This window comes from Oncorhynchus keta, chromosome 21 (genome assembly GCF_023373465.1).
Source record: "Oncorhynchus keta strain PuntledgeMale-10-30-2019 chromosome 21, Oket_V2, whole genome shotgun sequence".
Taxonomy (NCBI): domain Eukaryota; kingdom Metazoa; phylum Chordata; class Actinopteri; order Salmoniformes; family Salmonidae; genus Oncorhynchus; species Oncorhynchus keta.
The window spans coordinates 42,719,844-42,743,775 of NC_068441.1; the positions used below are offsets into that span (position 1 = coordinate 42,719,844).

General features: G+C 42.3%; 1 protein-coding gene across 4 annotated transcripts in view; it reads right to left on the minus strand.

Moving 5' to 3' along the window:
- The window catches only part of LOC118399711 (myotubularin-related protein 14-like), a 30,387-nt gene extending 6,677 nt beyond the window's left edge, over positions 1–23,710 (minus strand). For 2 of the 4 annotated variants that reach the window (XR_008074578.1, XR_008074579.1), the window contains exons 1-18: positions 22,833–23,710; positions 21,897–22,045; positions 19,943–20,051; positions 17,842–17,917; positions 17,210–17,273; positions 16,446–16,568; positions 13,700–13,773; positions 13,191–13,261; positions 12,488–12,562; positions 11,881–11,947; positions 10,395–10,480; positions 7,910–7,986; positions 6,810–6,846; positions 6,364–6,434; positions 5,804–5,871; positions 1,778–1,913; positions 1,330–1,509; positions 177–321 (exon numbers count right to left, since the gene is read on the minus strand). Coding sequence is in view for 2 of the 4 variants with exons in the window: in XM_052473958.1 (XP_052329918.1) it covers positions 1,330–1,509; positions 1,778–1,913; positions 5,804–5,871; positions 6,364–6,434; positions 6,810–6,846; positions 7,910–7,986; positions 10,395–10,480; positions 11,881–11,947; positions 12,488–12,562; positions 13,191–13,261; positions 13,700–13,773; positions 16,446–16,568; positions 17,210–17,273; positions 17,842–17,917; positions 19,943–20,051; positions 21,897–22,045; positions 22,833–22,973 (1,604 nt within the window). In the remaining 2 variants the exon portion in view is untranslated. The remainder of the gene's footprint in view (positions 1–176; positions 322–1,329; positions 1,510–1,777; positions 1,914–5,803; positions 5,872–6,363; positions 6,435–6,809; positions 6,847–7,909; positions 7,987–10,394; positions 10,481–11,880; positions 11,948–12,487; positions 12,563–13,190; positions 13,262–13,699; positions 13,774–16,445; positions 16,569–17,209; positions 17,274–17,841; positions 17,918–19,942; positions 20,052–21,896; positions 22,046–22,832) is intronic. The other 2 variants (XM_052473958.1, XM_052473957.1) reach the window with 1 other exon arrangement.
- Positions 23,711–23,932: the final 222 nt, after the last annotated feature.

Here is a 23,932-nt window from a genome sequence, read left to right on the forward strand (position 1 = left end):
CAGTGGGTCAGAAGTTAACTGTGCCTTTAAACAGCTTGGAAACAGCTTGGAAACAGCTTGGAAACAGCTTGGAAAATTCCAGAAAATTATGTCATGGCTTTATAAGCTTCTGATGCACTAATTGACATGATTTGAGTCAATTGGAGGTGTATCTGTAAATATATTTCAAGGCCTACCTTCAAACTCAGTGCCTCTTTGCTTGACATCATGGGAAAATCAATAGAAATCAGCCAAGACCTCAGGAAAAAATAATTGTAGACCTCCACAAGTCTGGTTCATCCTTGGGAGCAATTTCCAAACGCCTGAAGGTACCACGATCATCTGTACAAACAATAGCACGCAAGTATAAACACCATGGGACCACGCAGCCGTCATACTGCTCAGGAAGGAGATGCGTTCTGTCTCCTAGAGATGAACGTACTTTGGTGTGAAAGGTGCAAATCAATCCCAGAACAACAGCAAAGGACCTTCTGAAGATACTTGAGGAAACAGGTACGAAAGTATCTATATCCACAGCAGGGAAAAGGAGGAAAAGGGGGAGGCTTGAAAACCGAAGAACACCATCCCAACCGTGAAGCACGGGGGTGGAAGCATCATGTTGTGGGGGTGCTTTGCTGCAGGAGGGACTGGTGCACTTCACAAAATAGATGGCATCATGAGGTAGAAAATTATGTGGACATATTTAAGCAACATCAAGGCATCAGTCAGGAAGTTAAAGCTTGGTCACAAATGAATCTTCCAAATGGACAATGACCCCAAGCATACTTCCAAAGTTGTGGCAAAATGGCTTAAGGACAACAATGTCAAGTTATTGGAGTGGCCATCACAAAGCCCTGACCTCAATCCCATAGAAAATTTGTGGGCAGAACTGAAAAGGTGTGTGCGAGCAAGGAGGCCTACAAACCTGACTCAGTTACACCAACTCTGTCAGGAGGAATGGGCCAAAATTCACCCAATTTATTATGGGAAGCTTGTGGAAAGCTTTGACCCAAGTTAAACTATTTTAAAGGCAACGCTACGAAATACTAATTGAGTGTATGTAAACTTCTGACCCAGTAGGAATGTGATGAAAGAAATAAATCATTCTCTCTAATATTATTCTGACATGGTGATCCTAACTGACCTAAGACAAGGATTAAATGTCAGGAATCGTGAAAAAACGAGTGTAAATGTATTTGGCTAAGGTGTATGTAAACTTCCCACTTCCGACCCCATGCTGCACCTCTATTTCTGTTTCCACACTCATTTCATACCATCGCCTTCTGAATAGACTGAAAATAAATCGTTCAAATAAAAAAAACTACGACTGACTTCTAAGTGAAGGCTTACCTTCTCCCGGGCACAGACATAGGACTGCTGCCTGCGCGCGTGAAACCCGTCTCTGATTGGTTGGAGGAGGAAGAGCTGGAGGACTTGGTTTCTTGACTGAGGGGGTGGGCCAGCCGCTCCTGCAGGGGGTTGGGCCGGTTCCACAGCACCGTCTGTGGGGACGAGTTGTGTCCCTTCCTCCTGGGAGGCCATAGAAAGGAGAGTTAGGTTTGACGTTATCTTACCCTTCATTTGGTATTACTTTTAGGCAAGTTGGCTGAGAACACATTCTCTCCATAGAAGTTACAACCATACTGGACTTCGATGGAAGGAAGACTTGTCAACATGACACAACATATAGAGCAGGGCAGACACAAAGCGTGTGCTAACTAAATGATTCAATTAAGATCATTATTTTTATACTAACGTTACGGGTCACACCAATAGACAGACGGAGAGGAGAACTCACCAGCTGGAGGCTGCCAGGGGCTGGCCGGAAAACAGGTCCACGGCGTCGTTGGTGAGGCAGGTGGCTCCGCCCATGTCCTCTGTGATCAGAGAGAAGTCACTGCTCAGGCTGGTCACGCTGCCCCGGTCCCTGGACTCTGCACCAATCACACGGGAGACACGGGTTTAGCGGATAGGCCATCAGACCAATCAGAGGAGAGACTAGTTGTAGGGTAGGTACTAATTAAAAATACACTGGAAGTTGCCAATTGTAACATTTTGGCAGGAATGTTGTCTGTATGTTGGTTCATGTATACATTTGATATTTAAGAATTTTGGGTCTCATGAAACCACAAGAATTCTTAGTCAAACAATACATGACTTTTGCCAGAGATATGGACAATACATGACTTTTGCCAGAGATATGGACAATACATGACTTTTGCCAGAGATATGGACAATAAGTCTGCCGTTTTAGGGGATCCCTGGGAATCATAACATGAAAGCTAATGGTCAGAGACGTCATAGTAGGTGACAGCATGTAGTCAAACCCAGCCTCAACCATTTACATGGAGACAAATAGGTCTGTGAACGCAAGAGTCAATATCAACAAACATAATTATTATGAAATGAGGTGGGTGGAAGCTGCATTCACAAACTGGACATCTGGTGAATTGTTTCCAGTAGCTGTAAATGCAGCTCCGTTCAATGCTCTGTGTATCATGTCGAGGGGACAAGACATAAAAGCTCATCATGTTAAATCAGAACTGAGGTACAGTGGGAATTCATACCATGGCTTTTCTGAAGTTTCTTAGCACCACTGTACAAACCTCTATCCTTATGTAATATACAATAATGAACTATCTAAAGTTCTCATTATTATGGCATACCATCCTCATTATCAGCGATACTAATTATTCTACCACACGTCTTGTGCTCCTTATAGGACACATTACTGCACTCTATACTGCTCTAAACTGTTCATCTCTGTATACCCGTCGCAAGACCCACTGGTTGATGCTTATTTATTTAAAAAATTAAAAACTCTTAGGCCTCACTCCCCCCTATCTGAGATATCTACTGCAGCCCTCATCCTCCACATACAACATCCGTTCTGCCAGTCACATTCTGTTAAAGGTCCCCAAAGCACACACATCCCTGGGTCGCTCGTCTTTTCAATTCGCTGCAACTAGCGACTGGAACGAGCTGCAACAAACACTCAAAACTGGACAGTTTAATCTCAATCTCTTCATTGAAAGACTCAATCATGGACACTTTTACTGACCATTGTGGCTGCTTTGCGTGATGTATTGTCGTCTCTACCTTCTTGCCCTTTGTGCCATGTTTTATACTGCAACCTTGTTGTGTTGCTACCACGCTGTGTTGTCATGTTGTGTTGCTACCACGCTGTGTTGTCATGTTGTGTTGCTACCACGCTGTGTTGTCATGTTGTGTTGCTACCACGCTGTGTTGTCATGTTTTGCTACCACGCTTTGTTGTCATGTTTTGCTACCACGCTTTGTTGTCATGTGTTGCTACCACGCTGTGTTGTCATGTGTTGCACCACGCTGTGTTGTCATGTTGTGTTGCTACCACGCTGTGTTGTCATGTTGTGTTGCTACCACGCTGTGTTGTTGTGTTGCTGTGTTGTCATGTGTCATGTCATGTTGTTGCTACCACGCTGTGTTGTCATGTTGTGTTGCTACCACGCTGTGTTGTCATGTTGTGTTGCTACCACGCTGTGTTGTCATGTTGTGTTGCTACCACGCTGTGTTGTCATGTTGTGTTGTCACGCTGTGTTGTGTTGCTACCACGCTGTGTTGTCATGTTGTGTTGTCTACCACGCTGTGTTGTCTGTGTTGTCATGTCATGTGTTGCTACCACGCTGTGTTGTCATGTTGTGCTGCTACCACGCTGTGTTGTCATGTTGTGTTGCTACCACGCTGTGTTGTCATGTTGTGTTGCTACCACGCTGTGTTGTCATGTTGTGTTGCTACCACGCTGTGTTGTCATGTTGTGTTGCTACCACGCTGTGTTGTCATGTTGTGTTGCTACCACGCTGTGTTGTCATGTTGTGTTGCTACCACGCTGTGTTGTCATGTGTTGCTGCCACGCTGTGTTGTCATGTGTTGCTGCCACGCTGTGTTGTCATGTTGTGTTGCTGCCACGCTGTGTTGTCATGTTGTGTTGCTGCCACGCTGTGTTGTCATGTTGTGTTGCTGCCACGCTGTGTTGTCATGTTGTGTTGCTGCCACGCTGTGTTGTCATGTTGTGTTGCTGCCACGCTGTGTTGTCATGTTGTGTTGCTGCCACGCTGTGTTGTCATGTTGTGTTGTCACGCTGTGTTGTTGTGTTGCTGCCACGCTGTGTTGTCATGTTGTGTTGCTGCCACGCTGTGTTGTCATGTTGTGTTGCTGCCACGCTGTGTTGTCATGTTGTTGCTGCCACGCTGTCATGTTTGTCATGTTGTCATGTTGCTGCCACGCTGTGTTGTCATGTTGTGTTGCTGCTGTGTTGTCATGTTGTGTTGCTGCCACGCTGTGTTGTCATGTTGTGTTGCTACCACGCTGTGTTGTCATGTGTTGCTGCCTTGCTATGTTGTTGTCTTAGGTCTCTCTTTATGTAGTGTTCTCTCTTGTCGTGATGTGTGTTTTGCCCTATATTTATATTTTATATTCCAGCCCCAGTCCCCGCAGGAGGCCTTTTGGTAGGCTGTCATTGTAAATAAGAATTTGCCTAGTTAAAAAAGAAAAGAAAACCTGTTTAATGAGCCACAGACTACCAAGTACATGTAGGTACTGTGACGTCATAAAATATTATGTAAGGGATAATCAACGAGGGGCTATAAGTTATATGGAACATAATGCCTGATGTGGAAGGTTTGTGCTACGACGCACTAGAGGAGAGTGTGAATTATCTCCCTATAATGCACAGCAATATTCAATGGCTATGAATATCATTCTTACATGTTCTATATTTGAGCTGCTTTTGAAAGCAAAATATGAATTTAAAATATTATTGCCATTGTTTAATTAGATTTTCATTGCAAACTAAGAGGACTGATGGTTTGGATAGCTAAGCTAGCAAGTCAGTCAGTCAGTTTGGTTACCAAGGCAACTGCTGTAGCTATCTAGTAAACTTGCTAGCTAGCTACTTCAGTGCATTTCTATCGGCAAATTAACACATTTTCTAGCGACAAGTGTGTTTAAATTATAGTCATTGCATAAGCGGGATAATCAACTTCGGGCTGTATGTGTTCTCTGGAAAATAATGCAGTTCTGTGGAAGGTTAGTCGTGGCACACATCTTTCAGATCATGCATTATTTTCCATAAAATACATAGCCTCTTGTTGATTATCCCTTTCATACAACAGGGATTTTCTGCCATTGAAATCCTTGGAGGGTCGCCTAACCGCTTTTTCAGGTTGCTTAAGTCCAAACTGTAAAGCTAAATTATAATATGGTATGGAAAAAGTTCAGTGTCAAATGTAATGATTAAAACCAGATATAAAATACGTAGAAAAGATAATGGACCTATATATTTTGATAGTATAATCTTTGAAAACTAACAATCACCAAAATAAAAGTTAAGACACTCAGGGAGAATTGAAAATTCCCCAAAACAATTAATTTAGCAGTATACATTTTGTTATTATGTTTGAGCAAAATATCACAGGATTAGCCATGGCATAATGCATAACATTGCATGACATAAGCTTTAAAAATGCAAAAAAAAACATCAACACCTAAGCCCCCTTTTGATGCAGAAAATAAACTGTTACAAATCGAGAGTTTGAGACTACAAGGTTCAATCTGCAAAAATATGATTGAGATAACTGGCTATTAAGTTCCGAACCCTCATTTGTTTGAATGGTGTCAGCAATTTGTTTATTGTATTTTTTCTCTAACAACTTAAACTGTGGTATTTAGAGTACTACATGGCTAGAGAACATTGAACAGAACAAGGCTGTCAATAACTCAATTTGGTCAAAAACGCTGATAGAACCTTAGTCTCAAGCTCTTGAAATGTCTCCAGGGAAACAACTTACTCAACTGGCAGAGGTCATCCACTGTGAAATCAGTGTCTTTGAAATTAGAGTTTTTCCTTCTGTGGAAACTGGAGAGAAAAAGGGATGCTGAAACAATACACACCGAGAGAGAGAGAGACAGGGAGTGAGAAAAAAGAAAAAAAAGAGTGAGGGAGGGAGGAGAGAAAAAAAGTGAAAGAGAGCGAGCCATCAAAGAACAGAGAGAAAAAAAAAATCTTAAAAAAAATCTGTTTTGTCATAGTGGGAATCGGACCATGAAATAACAGCATTATTGCCCTGAGTGGCTGTATGTATACTTACAACTCTCCTGTTGAAACATTTAAAAGAGTGGCTTAAGGGCATTGTACACTGGGTGTACAGGCTGATTGACAATGTATGCGTCCCTGAAATGGCACCCTATTCCCTATATAGTGCACCACTTTTGACCAGGGCCAATAGTGCTCTGGTAATGGTAGTGTACTATATATAAGGACTAGGGTTTCCATTTCAGGGACGGACAATGTTTTATAAAAAGTGCATTTACATTTCAACCGTCTGTTGTTCCGTGACATTTCACTCACCTCGGTTTCTTCATGACAGAGAACTTTTCTGAGACGATGTGCTTCAAAAAATTGAAGCAAAAAAAGAAAATCTGCCAGGAGGAATAGAAGGAGTTTAGTGTTGGAGATTAATTAAATACATGACAAAATACTGCCCTCTAGTTTTGAAAAACATCCCCAAAAACCTCACTTTAGTTGAAAATTGGAACAAACTTAGTGAATAGTTACATTAGTCTGGTATATCAGTTTCATAAAATGTATCAGACAAAGCTGTACTCTTATCTTTACAAGCCATTCAATCTAGTTTGATGCAGTAAATTCCTAAAAAAAACTAATTCAAGAGGTTGGAAACAGTGTTTGAACTTGGGGGCAAGAACCATATTAACTAAATAGAAAAATATATAATCAATGTTTTAATATTCCACACACATGCCATTGCATTAATATTGTCTTAGAGTACTACTGACCTCCTCTCCTTTGCTGAGGCGATCAGGTAGCATATGACTGTAGGAAACACAGACCAGATCGGTGACAATGATCGCCATCAAAAAAAATCTAGCTAAGAACCCTTTACTTTTTTTTAACCTTTTTATGAGCCACCATCCTCAACCAACCTATTTAACGCCTTCATACTTTCTCAATTCCTTTTCCTTTCTATTCAGTGTACAGTTTTCTCCATGATCCATGATCCTGGTAACAATGTAGGTGTGCCAGTTATACTTTTACAATTTATATACTTATTTGTTCAAACAGTATAAATCTTAAGATCAAAGTGAAGATGGAGACTGCAAAGCAAAAAGAAGAGGATTCAGTTTAGAACTCATTGTTTACAAAAGTATACCAATAACCAATTGACCATCATTCCTCCTATCATCTCTGACCTATGGCTTTGAACCCGAATCAGTCAAGTCACCTTTCACATTTAAAGGTAAAACGAACAAATGAACCAACTCTCAATGGGAGTTTAAAGTTAGACCGAGCGAGATGACGTTGCCACGAGCAGCGCTGCAGATATTGCGATTGGTACGATGCAAGACTTCGCTCTCACACAGTCACACTAAGTCTTTGTGCATGTGCACGGCTTCTCTTCACGCTGCAGAAAGGTTTAGCCTTGCGCTTCAACACTCTTAGTTGTTGCAGAAAACTACCCACTATGCCATTTACTTCTAGCATCTAAATCATATCGCTGGGTCTACCTTTCAGTGATGGAGAGATAACACAAATCAATACAGACCACCACATCAAACCCGACAGTTGAAAAAAAATGCCCAATTATGATGGATCGTAGGAAGGAAGAATGGAAGATGTGTGTGTACTATTCTTGGTTGGTCCCATCCCTCCTCCTTGAAAGCAGTCCCAGGAGTTTGGACAAGAATAATTACTCTATTGGGCTATCTGGAGGGCGGACGTTTTCTTTTTGACTCCATTTGAGGAGTTAAACATTGGAGAGATGCACAGCGGTAATTATATACATATGAAAGAGAAGAGAAGAGAAAGAGGAAGAGAAGAGAAAGAGAAGAGGAAGAGATGAGAAGAGGTCCATTGTGAGCTCAATGTGAATCCTTACCCAAAGAGGAACCAGTCGTAGGCGATGGTCAGATAGAGGATTTCAGCCGGCTCCAGACTGGCGTGGACGGCACCATCCTAGAAACAAAATCATTCAAGAATGCAAATTAGCCTCAATGGGCACCACATGGTGGCATTGGCATGGTCGTTGGATTACGAGCTCGCCGCAATCCTCCATCTATTTTTTAAATTCCGTTTGTAAGATATACCATGCATGATAGATGTAGTGAAAAGTGTCAGGTACAAATTCCTGGGTTCAAATATTATTTTGAAATCATTTCAAATACTTGAAGAGGCAATCAGCAATTGCTACATGGATTTTTGCGACACCCATTAAATGATATGTACCCATTGAAGAATTTAATTTATGAGCTTAATTTAACTGTCGTATCCCATCAGAGCCCAAAATATAAGATGGTTTTACTCCAATATTCATAAACAAAGTAAAATGTATACAAAACAATGCAGAGCCTGAAAAAATGGTTAAAACAACAATGATGATATCATGGATGGTCAGTCCTTACATCAGTCCTGTCTTTGAATTTGAGATTGATTACATTTCTCTAGCCCTATCCTTCAGCTTTTAGAGAGACAGTGGCAGAGAAAACACTTTGTTATTGTTTCAACCACTGATTGTCCCTTTAAGCTGGGCTTGATTGAGGTTCCCTGGTTTAATGGAACAGTCCCCAATCTGCCAAAACCCACCCACCTGACACTTTGGGCAAGCTAAAGCAAATGCTGAAAGTATTTAACAGATTTCAAATAGTATTTGAAATATGATGCATATTTATATGGCCAAACCTAATATTACATTTTAAATAAACGCAGACACTGAATATTGAATCTGGTGATTAAGCGGTGGGTCTTGAATCTGAAATCCATTTGCATATGAATATATAAAATGGGGGGTGCACGGAGGGGTCAAGGCTGATTAATTCATTGTGGGATTACAGAACATTAATTTTGAAGAAGTGCCTTTGGAATTGAATTGCAAAATGGATACCTGGTTGGCGGAGGTAGAGAGGTAGAGAGAGAGAACAAGAGAGCGCGAGAGAGGTATATCGTATTTACGGTATACCGAGTTATTTGGAAATAACCACGGGATGGTTTTTCAATACCGTTGAAACTATTTACATTTTTTAATACATTTGGATATGTTTTGCTACTCTTTATGTAAATACCTGCAGTCAACTTGTGCAACACATTAGGAGATAAAGCAGATTGCGTTCTTCATTTCACCTGTCACATCTTTCATTATGAAGAGTACAGGTAGTAACCAGTGACCTGGTGTTGGTTTACAAGCACACACACAATGTGCTAAATGCTCTGCAGTTGTGCATTTGGTTAGCTAATATAGTAGCAAAAGTATGTGAACATTTTATTCCCAAATCAGGGGCATTAATATGGAGCTGGTCCCCCCTTTGCTGCTATTACAGCCTCCACTCTTCTGGGAAGGCTTTCTACTAGATGTTGGAACATTGCTGTGGGGACTTCCATTCAGCCACAATAGCATTATGCCTGTCTCGCAGTCGTTGTTCCAATTCATACCAAAGGTGTTCGATGGGGTTGACGTCAGGGCTCTGTGCAGACCAGTCAAGTTCTTCCCCACCGATATCGACAAAGCAGTTTTGTATGGACCTCGCTTTGTGCACAGGGGCATTGTCATGCTGAAACAGGAAAGGGCCTTCCACAAACGGTTGCCACATACAGTGGGGCAAAAAAGTATTTAGTCAGCCACCAATTGTGCAAGTTTTCCCACTTAAAGATGAGAGAGGCCTGTAATTTTCATCATAGGATCATGATTTGCAAATAAATTCATAAAAAATCCTACAATATGATTTTCTGGATTTATTTTCCTCATTTTGTCTGTCATGGTTGAAGTGTACCTATGATGAAAATTACAGGCCTCATCTTTTTAAGTGGGAGAACTTGCACAATTGGTGGCTGACTAAATACTTTTTTGCCCCACTGTAGTTAGAAACACAGAATCATCTACAATTCCATTGGACACTGTAGTGTTAAGATTTGCACGAGCATTTTACTACACTCGCAATAACATCTGCTAACCATGCCGGAAATGAGAAAATCTCCTTCTGGATCATGAGCCTTGCTATGTAATATTTGTTTTGAGGGTGCAGAAAACTGTGAGTAGCATTTTGTTGGTTACTTGTATACTTTTATGAGCTGGGATGTCTGTCATGAAAATAGTTTAAGTCAGAGACTATAAAATGTTCACAATGCAATCGTTAGCATTAAGTTAGCATTCCCTACGGGATTTAACATATACTTGTTAGCATTGCTAACCTTTGGATTACAAAGGTTCAGTGGGTTTTGAAACTAGCGCCCCTTGTGAGCAATGCCGGAATTACCAAATACCCTGGTATGGCACAAGGTCGGTATGAAGGCCGCCCAAGCCTCGGAGAGAAAAATAGAGAGAGAAACAGATGGACAGGAATAAAAGAGAGAGATAAGAGGAGAACACTTACTGCCCACAGCGAGAGACGCAGGAGTGACACGAAGAGAGGTGTCCGGTCCCAACCGGATATGCAGTGCACGAGGAGACCGCTCTCGTCTACAGGGAGCAAACCCAATCACAACCAAATCGGAACCACTTAAGAAATTAAGGTTGACACAAGGTTTCATAGAGATTAGGAAGTGATGAGGAATAAAGCCCATGAACAAGACTAGTAGTTCAGCATCTCAGAGACCCTCACTGGACCCTTTGAGATATGAGATCTCTTAACCAGTCTTTTCTAGGTCAATTTACTTCCTGAAAGGAGCCAGACCCACCCACACACACCAGACCCCCTCCACACACACCAGACACACACCCACACCCCCACTAGACCACCCCACACACACACACACACACCAGACACACCCGACCACCCCCACACACACACACACACACCAGACACACCCGACCACCCCACACACACACACACCAGACACACCAGACACACCCGACCCACACACCAGACCCACACACACACACACACACACACACACACACACACAGACCCACACACATCAGACCCACACACACACACACACACATCAGACCCACACCCCCATCAGACCACCCCACACACACACACACACACCAGACACACCCCCACTAGACCACCCCCCACACACACACACCAGACACACCCGACCACCCCCACACACACACACACACCAGACACACCCCCCACACACCAGACCCACACCAGACCCACACACACACACACCACACACACACACACACCAGACCCACACACATCAGACCCACACACATCAGACCCACACACACACACATCAGACCCACAAACACCAGACCCACAAACACCAGACCCCAAACAAACACCAGACCCACAAACACCAGACCCACAAACACACACACCAGACCCACAAACACCAGACCCACAAACACCAGACCAACACACAAACACACACACCAGACCAACACACAAACACACACACCAGACCAACACACAAACCAGACCAACACACAAACACACACACACACCAGACCAACACACACACACACACACCAGACCAACACACACACACACACACACCAGACCAACACACACACACACACACACCAGACCAACACACACACACCACACACAACACACACACACACACACACACACCAGACCAACACACACACACACACACACACCAGACCAACACACACACACACACACACACCAGACCACACACACACACACCAGACCACACACACACACACCAGACCAACACACACACACCACACACACAAACACCAGACCACACACACACACACCAGACCAACACACACACACCAGACCCACAAACACACACACCAGACCCACAAACACACACACCAGACCCACAAACACACACACCAGACCCACAAACACACCAGACCCACAAACACACCAGACCCACAAACACACCAGACCCACAAACACACCAGACCCACAAACACACACAGGCACTGACCGTCGCTGTTGATGGTGTGAAGCAATAGCTTCAGGTAGTTCTGGGTCTGCTGGACCAGGTCCCAAGACTGAAACAGAGGAACACAGAGGAACACAGAGTTTTAACACGTTTTCATCTGGGGTGCACTAACGTTCAGACAGACATGTGGAATAAGGAATCACATCAGCGCTATTCATGACATGTCTATCTGCAACATTCCACAACATTTGCCAAGTGAACGTGGCCCTGGTGTGGGGACTGTATCGCTTATAACCTAAACATATGCATTTAAATTAGGGCTGTCAAATTATTTATTTTTTTTAACTTATTTCAGAAACCATATATCACAGTTATAGCAAGTACAACTTTCATAAAAAAATCTGCTAATCAGCTAAATCTGAAAACAATGGAACAATGGACATAATAAATATCAAGACATTTTGTTTAACATGAGAAATGATTAGCCAGCAAACAGATGCAGCTTCATAACCCACCTACAGAGGTCACTGTGAGACCACAAATATCAGGAAAGACTCAGAATTACAGCTCACTGATTGAATACAGTATAATTATGGTTATATAGGGAAAATGGTAGATGCACCTGATATTCAGGTATTAGTAGACATACCTGATATTTACTCCAGTCTATATTCAAGTTCTTGGTAAAGCACACAGGGATTGTCAAAGGAGCATCCACAAAATCCTGTTGATGAAGGTTAACAATGAAACAGTATGTTTTGAGATCTGAGCGCCTATTCATAAAGTGTGTAAGAGTGCTCACCTAGGTTCAGTTGTCTTTGAGATCTGAGCTCCTATTCATAAAGTGTGTAAGAGTGCTCACCTAGGTTCAGTTATGTCTTTGAGATCTGAGCTCCTATTCATAAAGTGTGTAAGAGTGCTCACCTAGGTTCAGTTATGTCTTTGAGATCTGAGCTCCTATTCATAAAGTGTGTAAGAGTGCTCACCTAGGTTCAGTTATGTCTTTGAGATCTGAGCTCCTATTCATAAAGTGTGTAAGAGTGCTCACCTAGGTTCAGTTATGTCTTTGAGATCTGAGCTCCTATTCATAAAGTGTGTAAGAGTGCTCACCTAGGTTCAGTTATGTCTTTGAGATCTGAGCTCCTATTCATAAAGTGTGTAAGAGTGCTCACCTAGGTTCAGTTTTGTCTTTGAGATCACAATGAATAAGATAAATGGACAGGGGGGACCGGATCCTACATCAGTAGTCCTAACTTCAAGACGCATTGTCAATACAAGCCCTGAGAACAGTTCATCTGGATGGATAGATATGAGGAATCTCAGAGATTGTGTGTGTGCGTCAAACACAATACCTGATTCCAGTTGAATACTAGTCCCTCAGCGGTGTAGTCTCTATCTTTGTAGTCCTTAAAGAACTCACACCCTGGAGACACAGAGAGAGAGGTGGTGTTCATTAGACAGCGAACAGAAGAAAACAGAAACAGGGAGGATCCAATAAGAACCACTTGTTTCCAGTTTCAGTTGAAAACCGTGTATGCTAATGAATACAGCCCTGGTGTTGTGGTACAAAAAAAATGGTATGCATAGAGAAGAGGACAGCTCTCTCTCTCTCTGAGGATGAGTGTAGCTATAACAATAAGGATGCATTGTAAGGCTTACCAACTGCCTTTCTGTTGTCTATGTAACTATTGTACATAAACTGTGTGTGGAAACCTACTTTTCCTAATAAAACCGACATTATTAAAAGTAGATAAAAAGTTAATAAATAAATGTATTTTTAAAATGTAGGGGGTTGGGTTTTACCTGGGTAAGGGTTTTACCTGGGTACGAGTTAGGGATTTTCCTGGATAAGGGTTTTTACCTGGGTAAGGCACAGAGAGCAGGGTGAAGTCTGCATATCGTTGAGCCTTATCCACCTTCTCAGACGAGGTGACACTGGACGACAGATCAAATAAAAGAGTAAAGAGAGAAAATATTCCCAATGTGATGAAGCAGCTACAACATACCTGAAGCACTAACCTCATACTGAACATTCTTGTCTAACGGTGCGTATACATGACATGATTCCCTAATTAACTGTCACACATAGCAAGCACGCATACATCAACATTACATAATAATAATAATTTGGGGGGTGCTTATATTTGTCCTGTTACACACTTGTACAAGTGTGAACTGGAAATGTGTGTCTTGCATATTCCAACTCCACCGATACACCCGGAGGGAGTGGGGTCACAGCCAGGGTCACCATTGTCCAGTGCCCCTGGAGAAATTGGGGTTAAGTGCCTTGCTCAGGGCACAGCGACAGATTTTTCCCCCACCTAATCGGCTCTGGGATTTGAACCAGTGACCTTTCAGTTACTGGCCCAACGCTCTAACCTTGAGGCAACCTGCCGCACACAATTACATCAAAAAAGTACGCAGGCACCTAGGTAAATAAACACACACACACAACCTTTTGACAAAAACACTGCCACACATGCAAAGGTCAACATGCAAACAAGGGTACACTTTAGGAGTCAGGTATATTACATAACATAATGCTACCAAAAGACCAACCTGTGAGTGTGTGTTGAATACATTAAGGATCCTGGCTGAGTGAGGACGTGTTGAATACATTAAGAATCCTGGCTGAGTGAGGACGTGTTGAATACATTAAGAATCCTGGCTGAGTGAGGACGTGTTGAATACATTAAGAATCCTGGCCGAGTGAGGACGTGTTGAATACATTAAGAATCCTGGCCGAGTGAGGACGTGTTGAATACATTAAGAATCCTGGCTGAGTGAGGATGTGTTGAATACATTAAGAATCCTGGCCGAGTGAGGACGTGTTGAATACATTAAGAATCCTGGCTGAGTGAGGACGTGTTGAATACATTAAGAATCCTGGCTGTGTGAGGACGTGTTGAATACATTAAGAATCCTGGCTGAGTGAGGACGTGTTGAATACATTAAGAATCCTGGCCGAGTGAGGACGTGTTGAATACATTAAGAATCCTGGCCTGGAATCCTGGCTGAGTGAGGACGTGTTGAATACATTAAGAAGTGAGGACGTGTTGAATACATTAAGAATCCTGGCTGAGTGAGGACGTGTTGAATACATTAAGAATCCTGGCTGAGTGAGGACGTGTTGAATACATTAAGAATCCTGGCTGAGTGAGGACGTGTTGAATACATTAAGAATCCTGGCTGAGTGAGGACGTGTTGAATACATTAAGAATCCTGGCTGAGTGAGGACGTGTTGAATACATTAAGAATCCTGGCTGAGTGAGGACGTGTTGAATACATTAAGAATCCTGGCTGTGTGAGGACGTGTTGAATACATTAAGAATCCTGGCTGGGTGAGGACGTGTTGAATACATTAAGAATCCTGGCTGAGTGAGGACGTGTTGAATACATTAAGAATCCTGGCTGAGTGAGGACATTAAGAATCCTGGCTGAGTGAGGACGTGTTGAATACATTAAGAATCCTGGCTGGGTGAGGACGTGTTGAATACATTAAGAATGGCCTGGCTGGGGTGAGGACGTGTTGAATACATTAAGAATCCTGGCTGAGTGAGGACGTGTTGAATACATTAAGAATCCTGGCTGGGTGAGGACGTGTTGAATACATTAAGAATCCTGGCTGAGGACGTGTGAATACATGAATACATTAAGAATCCTGGCTGAGTGAGGACGTGTTGAATACATTAAGAATCCTGGCTGAGTGAGGACGTGTTGAATACATTAAGAATCCTGGCTGAGTGAGGACGTGTTGAATACATTAAGAATCCTGGCTGGGTGAGGACGTGTTGAATACATTAAGAATCCTGGCTGGGTGAGGACGTGTTGAATACATTAAGAATCCTGGCTGGGTGAGGACGTGTTGAATACATTAAGAATCCTGGCTGGGTGAGGACGTGTTGAATACATTAAGAATCCTGGCTGGGTGTGTGTGTTGAATACATGAAGTATCCTGGCTGGGTGAGGACGTGTTGAATACCTTAAGAATGCTGGCTGGGTGTGTTGAATACATTAAGAATACTGGCTGGGTGTGTTGAATACATTAAGAATGCTGGCTGGGTGTGTGTGTTGAATACATTAAGAATGCTGGCTGGGTGTGTGTGTTGAATACATGAAGTATCCTGGCTGGGTGAGGGTGTGTTGAATACATTAAGAATGCTGGCTGGGTGTGTGTGTTGAATACATTAAGAATGCTGGCTGGGTGTGTGTGTTGAATACATGAAGTATCCTGGCTGGGTGAGGGTGTGTTGAATACATTAAGAATGCTGGCTGGGTGTGTGTGTTGAATACATGAAGTATCCTGGCTGGGTGAGGGTGTGTTGAATACATTAAGAATGCTGGCTGGGTGTGTTGAATACATTAAGAATGCTGGCTGGGTGTGTTGAATACATTAAGAATGCTGGCTGGGTGTGTGTGTTGAATACATGAAGTATCCTGGCTGGGTGAGGGTGTGTTGAATACATTAAGAATGCTGGCTGGGTGTGTTGAATACATGAAGTATCCTGGCTGGGTGAGGGTGTGTTGAATACATTAAGAATGCTGGCTGGGTGTGTTGAATACATTAAGAATGTTGGCTGGGTGAGGGTGTGGGTGTGTTGACTTACTTTAGGCCAAACTTGACCTTCTTGTTCTCCACCATGAGGTCACAGATGTAGCGCACAGAGAGGTAGCGCAGCAGCTTGATGTCCAGACCCCGCACCTTGTCAAAGAGCTGAGAGTCCCCATTGCTGAAGAGAGACAGAGATGGTTGAGCAGAGAAGTACACAGAACCACTAACATGTATTTAGTATTTTCAGCAATCAAGCAAGAAAAAGAAAGAGAGCGATAGGAGGGAGAGAAAGACATTGAGAAGGGGTACACAGAGAGAGTGATAGGAGGGAGAGAAAGACATTGAGAAGGGGTACACAGAGAGAGCGATAGGAAGGAGAGAAAGACATTGAGAAGGGGTACACAGAGAGAGCGATAGGAAGGAGAGAAAGATATTGAGAAGGGGTACACAGAGAGAGCGATAGGAGGGAGAGAAAGACATTGAGAAGGGCTACACAGAGAGAGCGATAGGAGGGAGAGAAAGACATTGAGAAGGGCTACACAGAGAAAGTGATAGGAGGGAGAGAAAGACATTGAGAAGGGCTACACAGAGAAAGTGATAGGAGGGAGAGAAAGACATTGAGAAGGGCTACACAGAGAGAGCGATAGGAGGGAGAGAAAGACATTGAGAAGGGCTACACAGAGAGAGTGATAGGAGGGAGAGAAATAGTGCAAAGAAATTATGGTTTTAGACATCATCACATTACCACTCAAATGTCTGTGGCATTTTGAGTATTGAATCAAGCAAAGAAACCAAACCCTCATGTGAAAAGACACCAACCCGGCACTGTCGTCCTCTGGAACCTCTGGCTCAGACTCTGCCCCCCATGTGTCATCAATCCCCCCTAGGGAGAGGAAGACGGAGACAGAGCTGCATCACGACAACAAAATTCTAAACTGGATCCATTTATCCGCAATAAAGGGACTTTTCAAATATCGAATACAGACACTTTCTTCAGGAAAGGGATGCATATTCAAAAACTGGCTTGGGGAATGGACTATAGCCAAACAAGTGAAAATACAGCAGCAGCGTTTGATCTTATGAAAAATACTTTTTTTTTAAAGAAGGAGAAAAAAAGTAACAAATAATTCAAGAGCAGCAGTAAAAAGTGAGACGCTTGCTGACAAAGGTGAGTAGATCCAAACGTTAGCATTTCAGACACAAACGTGAAACTGGGTGGAAGCAGTACATGAAAACTTGCCCTTTTTTAAATGGGTCCAGATTAAAATGTATCTGGTCCTGTATTCATAAAGCTTCCCAGAGCAGGAATGCTGATCTAGGATCTAGTTCTCCCTGTCCATGTAATCTTATTAATTATGATCAAAAGGGGAAAACTGACCAACCCTGAGATGCTTAATGAACTATATTAAGAGTTTTCCTTGCTGACAAAATGTATTTTGTACCAGTCTCACCTGAGAAGATGTAGTTATAGCCTGTGCGCCCATATAGCTCCCCCCAGCCTGCCAGAGTGGATGAGCGACAGATATGCTGCAATGTAAGACAACAAAGGATTAGCGCACACGCTGGTTAGCTAGCTTACAACTCATCTCAATAGTCTAGAAACCTGTCAATCAAGCCTCCCTCTCATTGTTGTTTTTGACACAATCACTTCCTTGTTCAAAGGTGAGGAGTAAAATAAAAGCAACATATCCATCATTTTTTTAAAACACATTTACATACACACATATACATACACAGTAGCGATCAAAAGTTTGGACATAGCTACTCATTAAAGTTTTTTACTATTTTCTACATTGTAGATTAATAGTGAAGACATCAAAGTTATGCAATAACACATTTGGAATCCAAAGACTGTTCAACAAATCAAAATATTTTATATTTGAGATTATTTAAAGTAACCACCCTTTGCCTTGACAGCTTTGCACATTCTTGACATTTTCTCAACCAGCTTCATGAGGAATGCTTTTCCAACAGTCTTGAAGGAGTTCCAACATATACTGAGCACTTATTGGCTGCTTTTCATTCACTCTGTGATCCAAATCATCCCAAACCATCTCAATTGGGTTGAGTGATTGTGGAGGCCAGGCCATCGGATGCAGAACTCCATCACTCTCCTTCTTGGTCAAATAGCCCTTACAACCTGAAGGTGTGTTTTGGGTCATTGTCCTGTTGAAAAACAGTCCCACTAAGTGCAAACCAGATGGGATGGCTTTTTGCTACAGAATGCTGTGGAAGCCATGCTGGTTAAGTGTGCCTTGAATTCTAAATAAATCACTGACAGTGTCACCAGCAAAGCACCAGCAAAGCACTCCTCCTCCAGCTTCATGTTGGGAACCACACATGCGGAGATCATTTATCTGTTCACCTACTCTGCGTCTCACAAAGACACGGCTGTCGGAACTAAAAATCTAAAATTTGGACTCATCAGACCAAAGGACAGATTTCCACCGGTCTAATTGCTCATGTTTCTTGGACCAATCAAGTCTCTTCTTTTTGGTAAACTTTTAGTAGTGGTTTCTTTGCAGCAATTTGACCATGAAGGCCTGCTTTACAGTCTCATCTGAATAGTTGATGTTGAGATGTGTCTGTTACTTCAACTCTGTGAAGCATTTATTTGGGCTGCAATCTGAGGTGCAGTTAATTCTAATTAACTTACCTTCTGCAGCATTGGTAACTCTGGGTCTTCCTTTCCTGTGGCGGTCCTCATGAGATTCAATTTCATCATAGCGCTTGATAGTTTTTGAGACTGCACTTGAAGAAACTTTCAAAGGTCTTGACATTTTCCAGACAGACTGACCTTCATGTCTTAAAGTAATGATGGACTGTCATTTCTCTTTGCTTATTTGAGCTGTTGTTGCCATAATAACGACTTGGTCTTTTACCAAATAGGGCAATCTTCTGTATACCACCCCTACCTTGTCACAACAGCTCATTGGCTCAAATGCATTAAGGAATGAAATTACACATATTAAGAAGGCACACGTTTTAAATTAAATGTATTCCAGGTGACAACCTTATGGAGCAGAAGTTGCACAAGGCATTGTATCTCAGTGCTAGAAGCTTCACTACAGACCCTGGTTCGATCCCGGGCTGTATCACAACCGGCCGTGATCGGGAGTCCCATAAAGCAGCGCACAATTGGCCCAGCGTCATCCAGGTTAGGGGAGGGATTTGGCCTGGGTAGGGAGTCATTGTAAAATAAGAATTTGTTCTTAACTGGCTTGGCTAGTTAAATAAAGGTTAAATAAATAAAAAGTTGGTTGAGAGAACACCAAGAGTGCACAAGGCAAAGGCTGGCTACTGTGAAGAATCTCAAATATGTTTACCCTTTTTTGGTTACTACATGATTTCATATGTGTTATTTCATAGTTTTTATGTCTTCACTATTATTCTACAATGAAGAAAATAGTACAAATAAAGAAAAACCCTAGAATGAGCAGGTGTCCAAACTTTTGAATGGTACTGTATATAAATAATATATTTACATATAAATAAATATGTAAATAGATACAAATCTATATATCTATATATATATATATACACGAATCATACTTTGCCATTGTAGAGGATGACAGGGCAGACAAACCTCCCTCTGCAGCGGGCCATCTTACTGCGGTTCACCAGATCCTGCAGCTTGGTGATCTGGACTGTGCTCTCAAACCTAAGGAGACAGCAGCAGCAAGATATCAAGCAACATACTCCTCACTACAGCAATAGATTTTCATTGATATATTCTAACAAAGCAATATATGGATCCTCAATATATTTTCATTACAATGGAGAAATAAATTATAAAAATCAGCAATACATGGATCATCAATATACAAAATAGCAATATATCTTCATTGATATGTTAAAACAAAGCAATACCTACATGAATCATAGTCCTCAATATAGCAATATTATATAATGTAGCAAGTGAAAAATCAAATCAAATTTGTCACATACACATGGTTAGCAGATGTTAATGCGAGTGTAGCGAAATAACACATCAAACTACCCCAATAGTCAGAGACTGACGGCTCACATACAGTCCAGTAAGATTGGCTCTGCGCCAGAGGTACAGGTTCAACCACAGTACAGCCAAAGCCCCTGGAGCAGCTTAGGGGTGAATGGAGGAGGAGGATGTCCCAAATGGCCTCCTATTCCCTATTTAGTGCGCTACTTTTGACCAGTGACGAGAAACTAATTTGGTGTACCGTTTTATCTGTGGATTAATTGTCAGCGTAGAGGACCTTGTGCCTTTCAGGTAAAATAACAACCCAGTGTTTATATCAAAGGACAAATTAGTTAGCAACAGCAAGCTAGCTAGCTAATTTTCAATAAATGTTTAATGTTTTTCGACCTGTCCCAAAATTAATATAATTGGTTCAGAGTTTGTTTTGATATTTCAACCTGCGTGTCCTGATGTGGGGTTACAAAAATCAGCATGCACGCGAGTGGTTTGGTCAGCATGTAACTCAACCCCATTTAGTATTCAGCGTTTTCATTTTAACATCCAAACTAATGGGTATTCTTGAGTGAGTTCATAGCCTAAAGCCCCTATTTAGTGACAATCAACAACACAAACAATGACATAAAATCCATCTCACTCGTGTGTTTGTTAGCTCTAGATAACCTGGTTGGGCAAACATTTTATGGGTGTTTACATGAATTATTGAGTGGCTGTTTCCCCCGACTTATGAATTCACGTAGAGGGCAACTATGGGACAGGTCACAGACATACAGAAACATAACGCATGAAGGGAATACATTCTCCCCATGAACATGTTATCCAGTCTGACAAAATCACTTTTTTAAACCTTGAGACATCTTCCTCACTGTGTGGCTCTTAGAAGCTTTGCGCTCCTCTACTCATAGGTCAAAAGTACATATTCTATTTCCGAACACATTCCAAAATAGAACGCTCCCATAACATTTCCCATTTAATCATAAATATAATTAGAGAACCTCAGACATTTCCAACCCCCTCGGTGTCATGAATCATGAAGATGTCGACCGGACTACATTTAACCCCGTTTTGTTTTCTGTCCATTAACAGGTCAGGGCCTGTTTTCTTAATCCAGCTCAAATTAGAAAAGATGATCTCGGATCAGTTTAGCTTTGTAGATCATAATGAATAAGACTATAGGGACCAGGTGACCTGAGCCTAGATCAGCACTCCTACTCCAAGATCACATTCATCATATCTGAATATGGGCTGTGGACTATGGTACACACAAATAAACAACAGTGTAATTGGTGACTAAGTGGACTGAACTTTGTCTCAGGCTGTGACTGAGAATGTTACTGGCTGTCAAATCCTTGTTTGTTTCTTCAACTCCTCTCAAAGCCTATTGGGGGAGAGGATCCAAGGTCCCTCCCTCGGTCCTCCTCCTCCAATGTGCTTTGAGAGAAGTTGAGGAAACAAGGACTGGGGAAACAAGAACTGGACATCTAGTAGGTCTAATATTTGCAGACAGCCTCATTGATGACCTTGTTAAGGTAACGTAGGTAGGTACGGTACCCGTCTTTATGGAGCTCTGTACATTCATACTCCAGGAAGACCATCTGTCGGGGGTAGTGGCCACACACCTCCCCGTTGGCGTTGTGGATGACACTGTACTTGTAGTCTCGGCCAAAGAGCTCCAAGCAACGCTTCTCTATCGTCTCGACCTGTAAGAGACAAATATTCCAAAGTGGTGTTTGATAGACTTCCGTGAAACGCATAGTCACCCCCCACACAAAGAAGGAAAAACAGGATGTGTAGCTCAGTTAATTGGCCACAACCTGGGAAGAGCCAATGGTACAGTTGTCCCATGTCCCAAAATGTAGGCCTATTTTCAACCACAGTGGTTTCGGTCAACTTTTAGGTGATGCTCATGAGTAACTGCAGACATACACATTAAAAGGTGGCTTGTGAAGGATTTCCTGCTGCGTGTTTGGTCACTTCTAAATCATATGAAATATAACCACTAGATTTATGAAGAATATGAACCGATATGCGTACCATCTCATCATTACCCCCAAAATAAGGACACCTTCATTCATTGTATAGTCTGTTTGTTTTTGTTGGTGGGTTTGAAGTCGTATGAAAAAGGCTTGACTAAGCCTGAGTATCTGGACAGTTAAAGAAATAGGCTACCTCCGAAGGAAGGAGATTCTAACGTCTGGAGCAGGTGAGCAGTCTTTTTCTAGGGAGTTTTTCCTAGCCACCGTGCTTCTAGGTTGGGTTTCTGTACAGCAGTTTGAGATATCAGCTGATGTACGAAGGGCTACATAAATACATTTGATTTTGTTTGATTGCTGGCACTAGGCACTGCAGGCTGTTGTTTATTTGAAGCACGCGTAAAGGTAAGGGACGTTTGGCGGATGGCACACCATCTCGGAGTAAACACAAATGGCTATAATGACATGAAGAAATAACAGTTAAAAACATGTATGCTGAGGACCTCGGACTTACCCGTAGCGTGACTTCTTTCGCTCTGTACTGTGTCTTCGAAAACAAATCTATCAAATCCGCTATTTCCTCAGTCTTTCTGCCTGATATCATTAGCCCGGAGTCCGTGAGACTCCCAGACACGGAAGGGAATGCAGACATCATCGTGCCGAGACCCACCGTGGGTTCTATCCGAACTCTTCCGCCCTCAAACACCGCAGCACCTTGGGAACGGGAAGACCCACCAGGCCATCCCTTCCCAGCCAGTTTCTTCCTGACTGCCCGCTTGAAAGGGCCGGAGCCGGGTATTCTCCCCGAATTCAGGGCACCGCTGTGCTGGTACCCTCTAGAAACAAAGATGTATTAACCAGCCAGCAGGCTAGCTAACCCTTCCGAGTAAAACTTGCCAGGCAAGCAGAATGTATAGTAATTTGTTTACGTGGCTAAGCTAGTGGTGGTGGATTTGGTTGGCTAGCTACGGTAGCTGACGTTAGTTAACTAATGTTAGGAAGTATCCACACTTAAAGTTAAATCCAACACATTACTAAACGTTTTTCCGAGAAAAATGAATGTTGACTGGTTTTTAATCCTTGCCCTCATCACTCGTATGTTTGGTATTGAGCATTTGTTGGCAGAGGAATACTCCGGGCGCCTGACTCAGGAAATCGCGAGGACTCCTGGCCTAGTCACGTTTCCTCTGTCATTTATTCATTTTCTCTCCTCTTCCCCAGTAATGACAAAAACATATTACCGGTTCCAAAACGATTAAATCCTTAGCAGCAGCGATTCAAACGCGTATTTATTAGTCTTGATGAAAGATCACACGACTGTTGAAGTGTTGCAATCCGTGAACTGTCTCAAGGAACAAGTGGTAAACAGGAAGTTGAAACCAGCACGTGACCAACATCGCCCCCTGAAATATATATATATATCTTTATTAACAACAAATCAATACAAAAAGTACATGGGGAACACAAGTGTATATATAAAGAATATACAAAGTACCTTTTGGCTAGGGGGTACAATATCACATTACCTTAATTAAGGGACATACACACATTTATAATTCTAACAGCTTTTTTGTTGGTAGAGTATTTCATTGTCTTAAAATATAGTTCCATTTA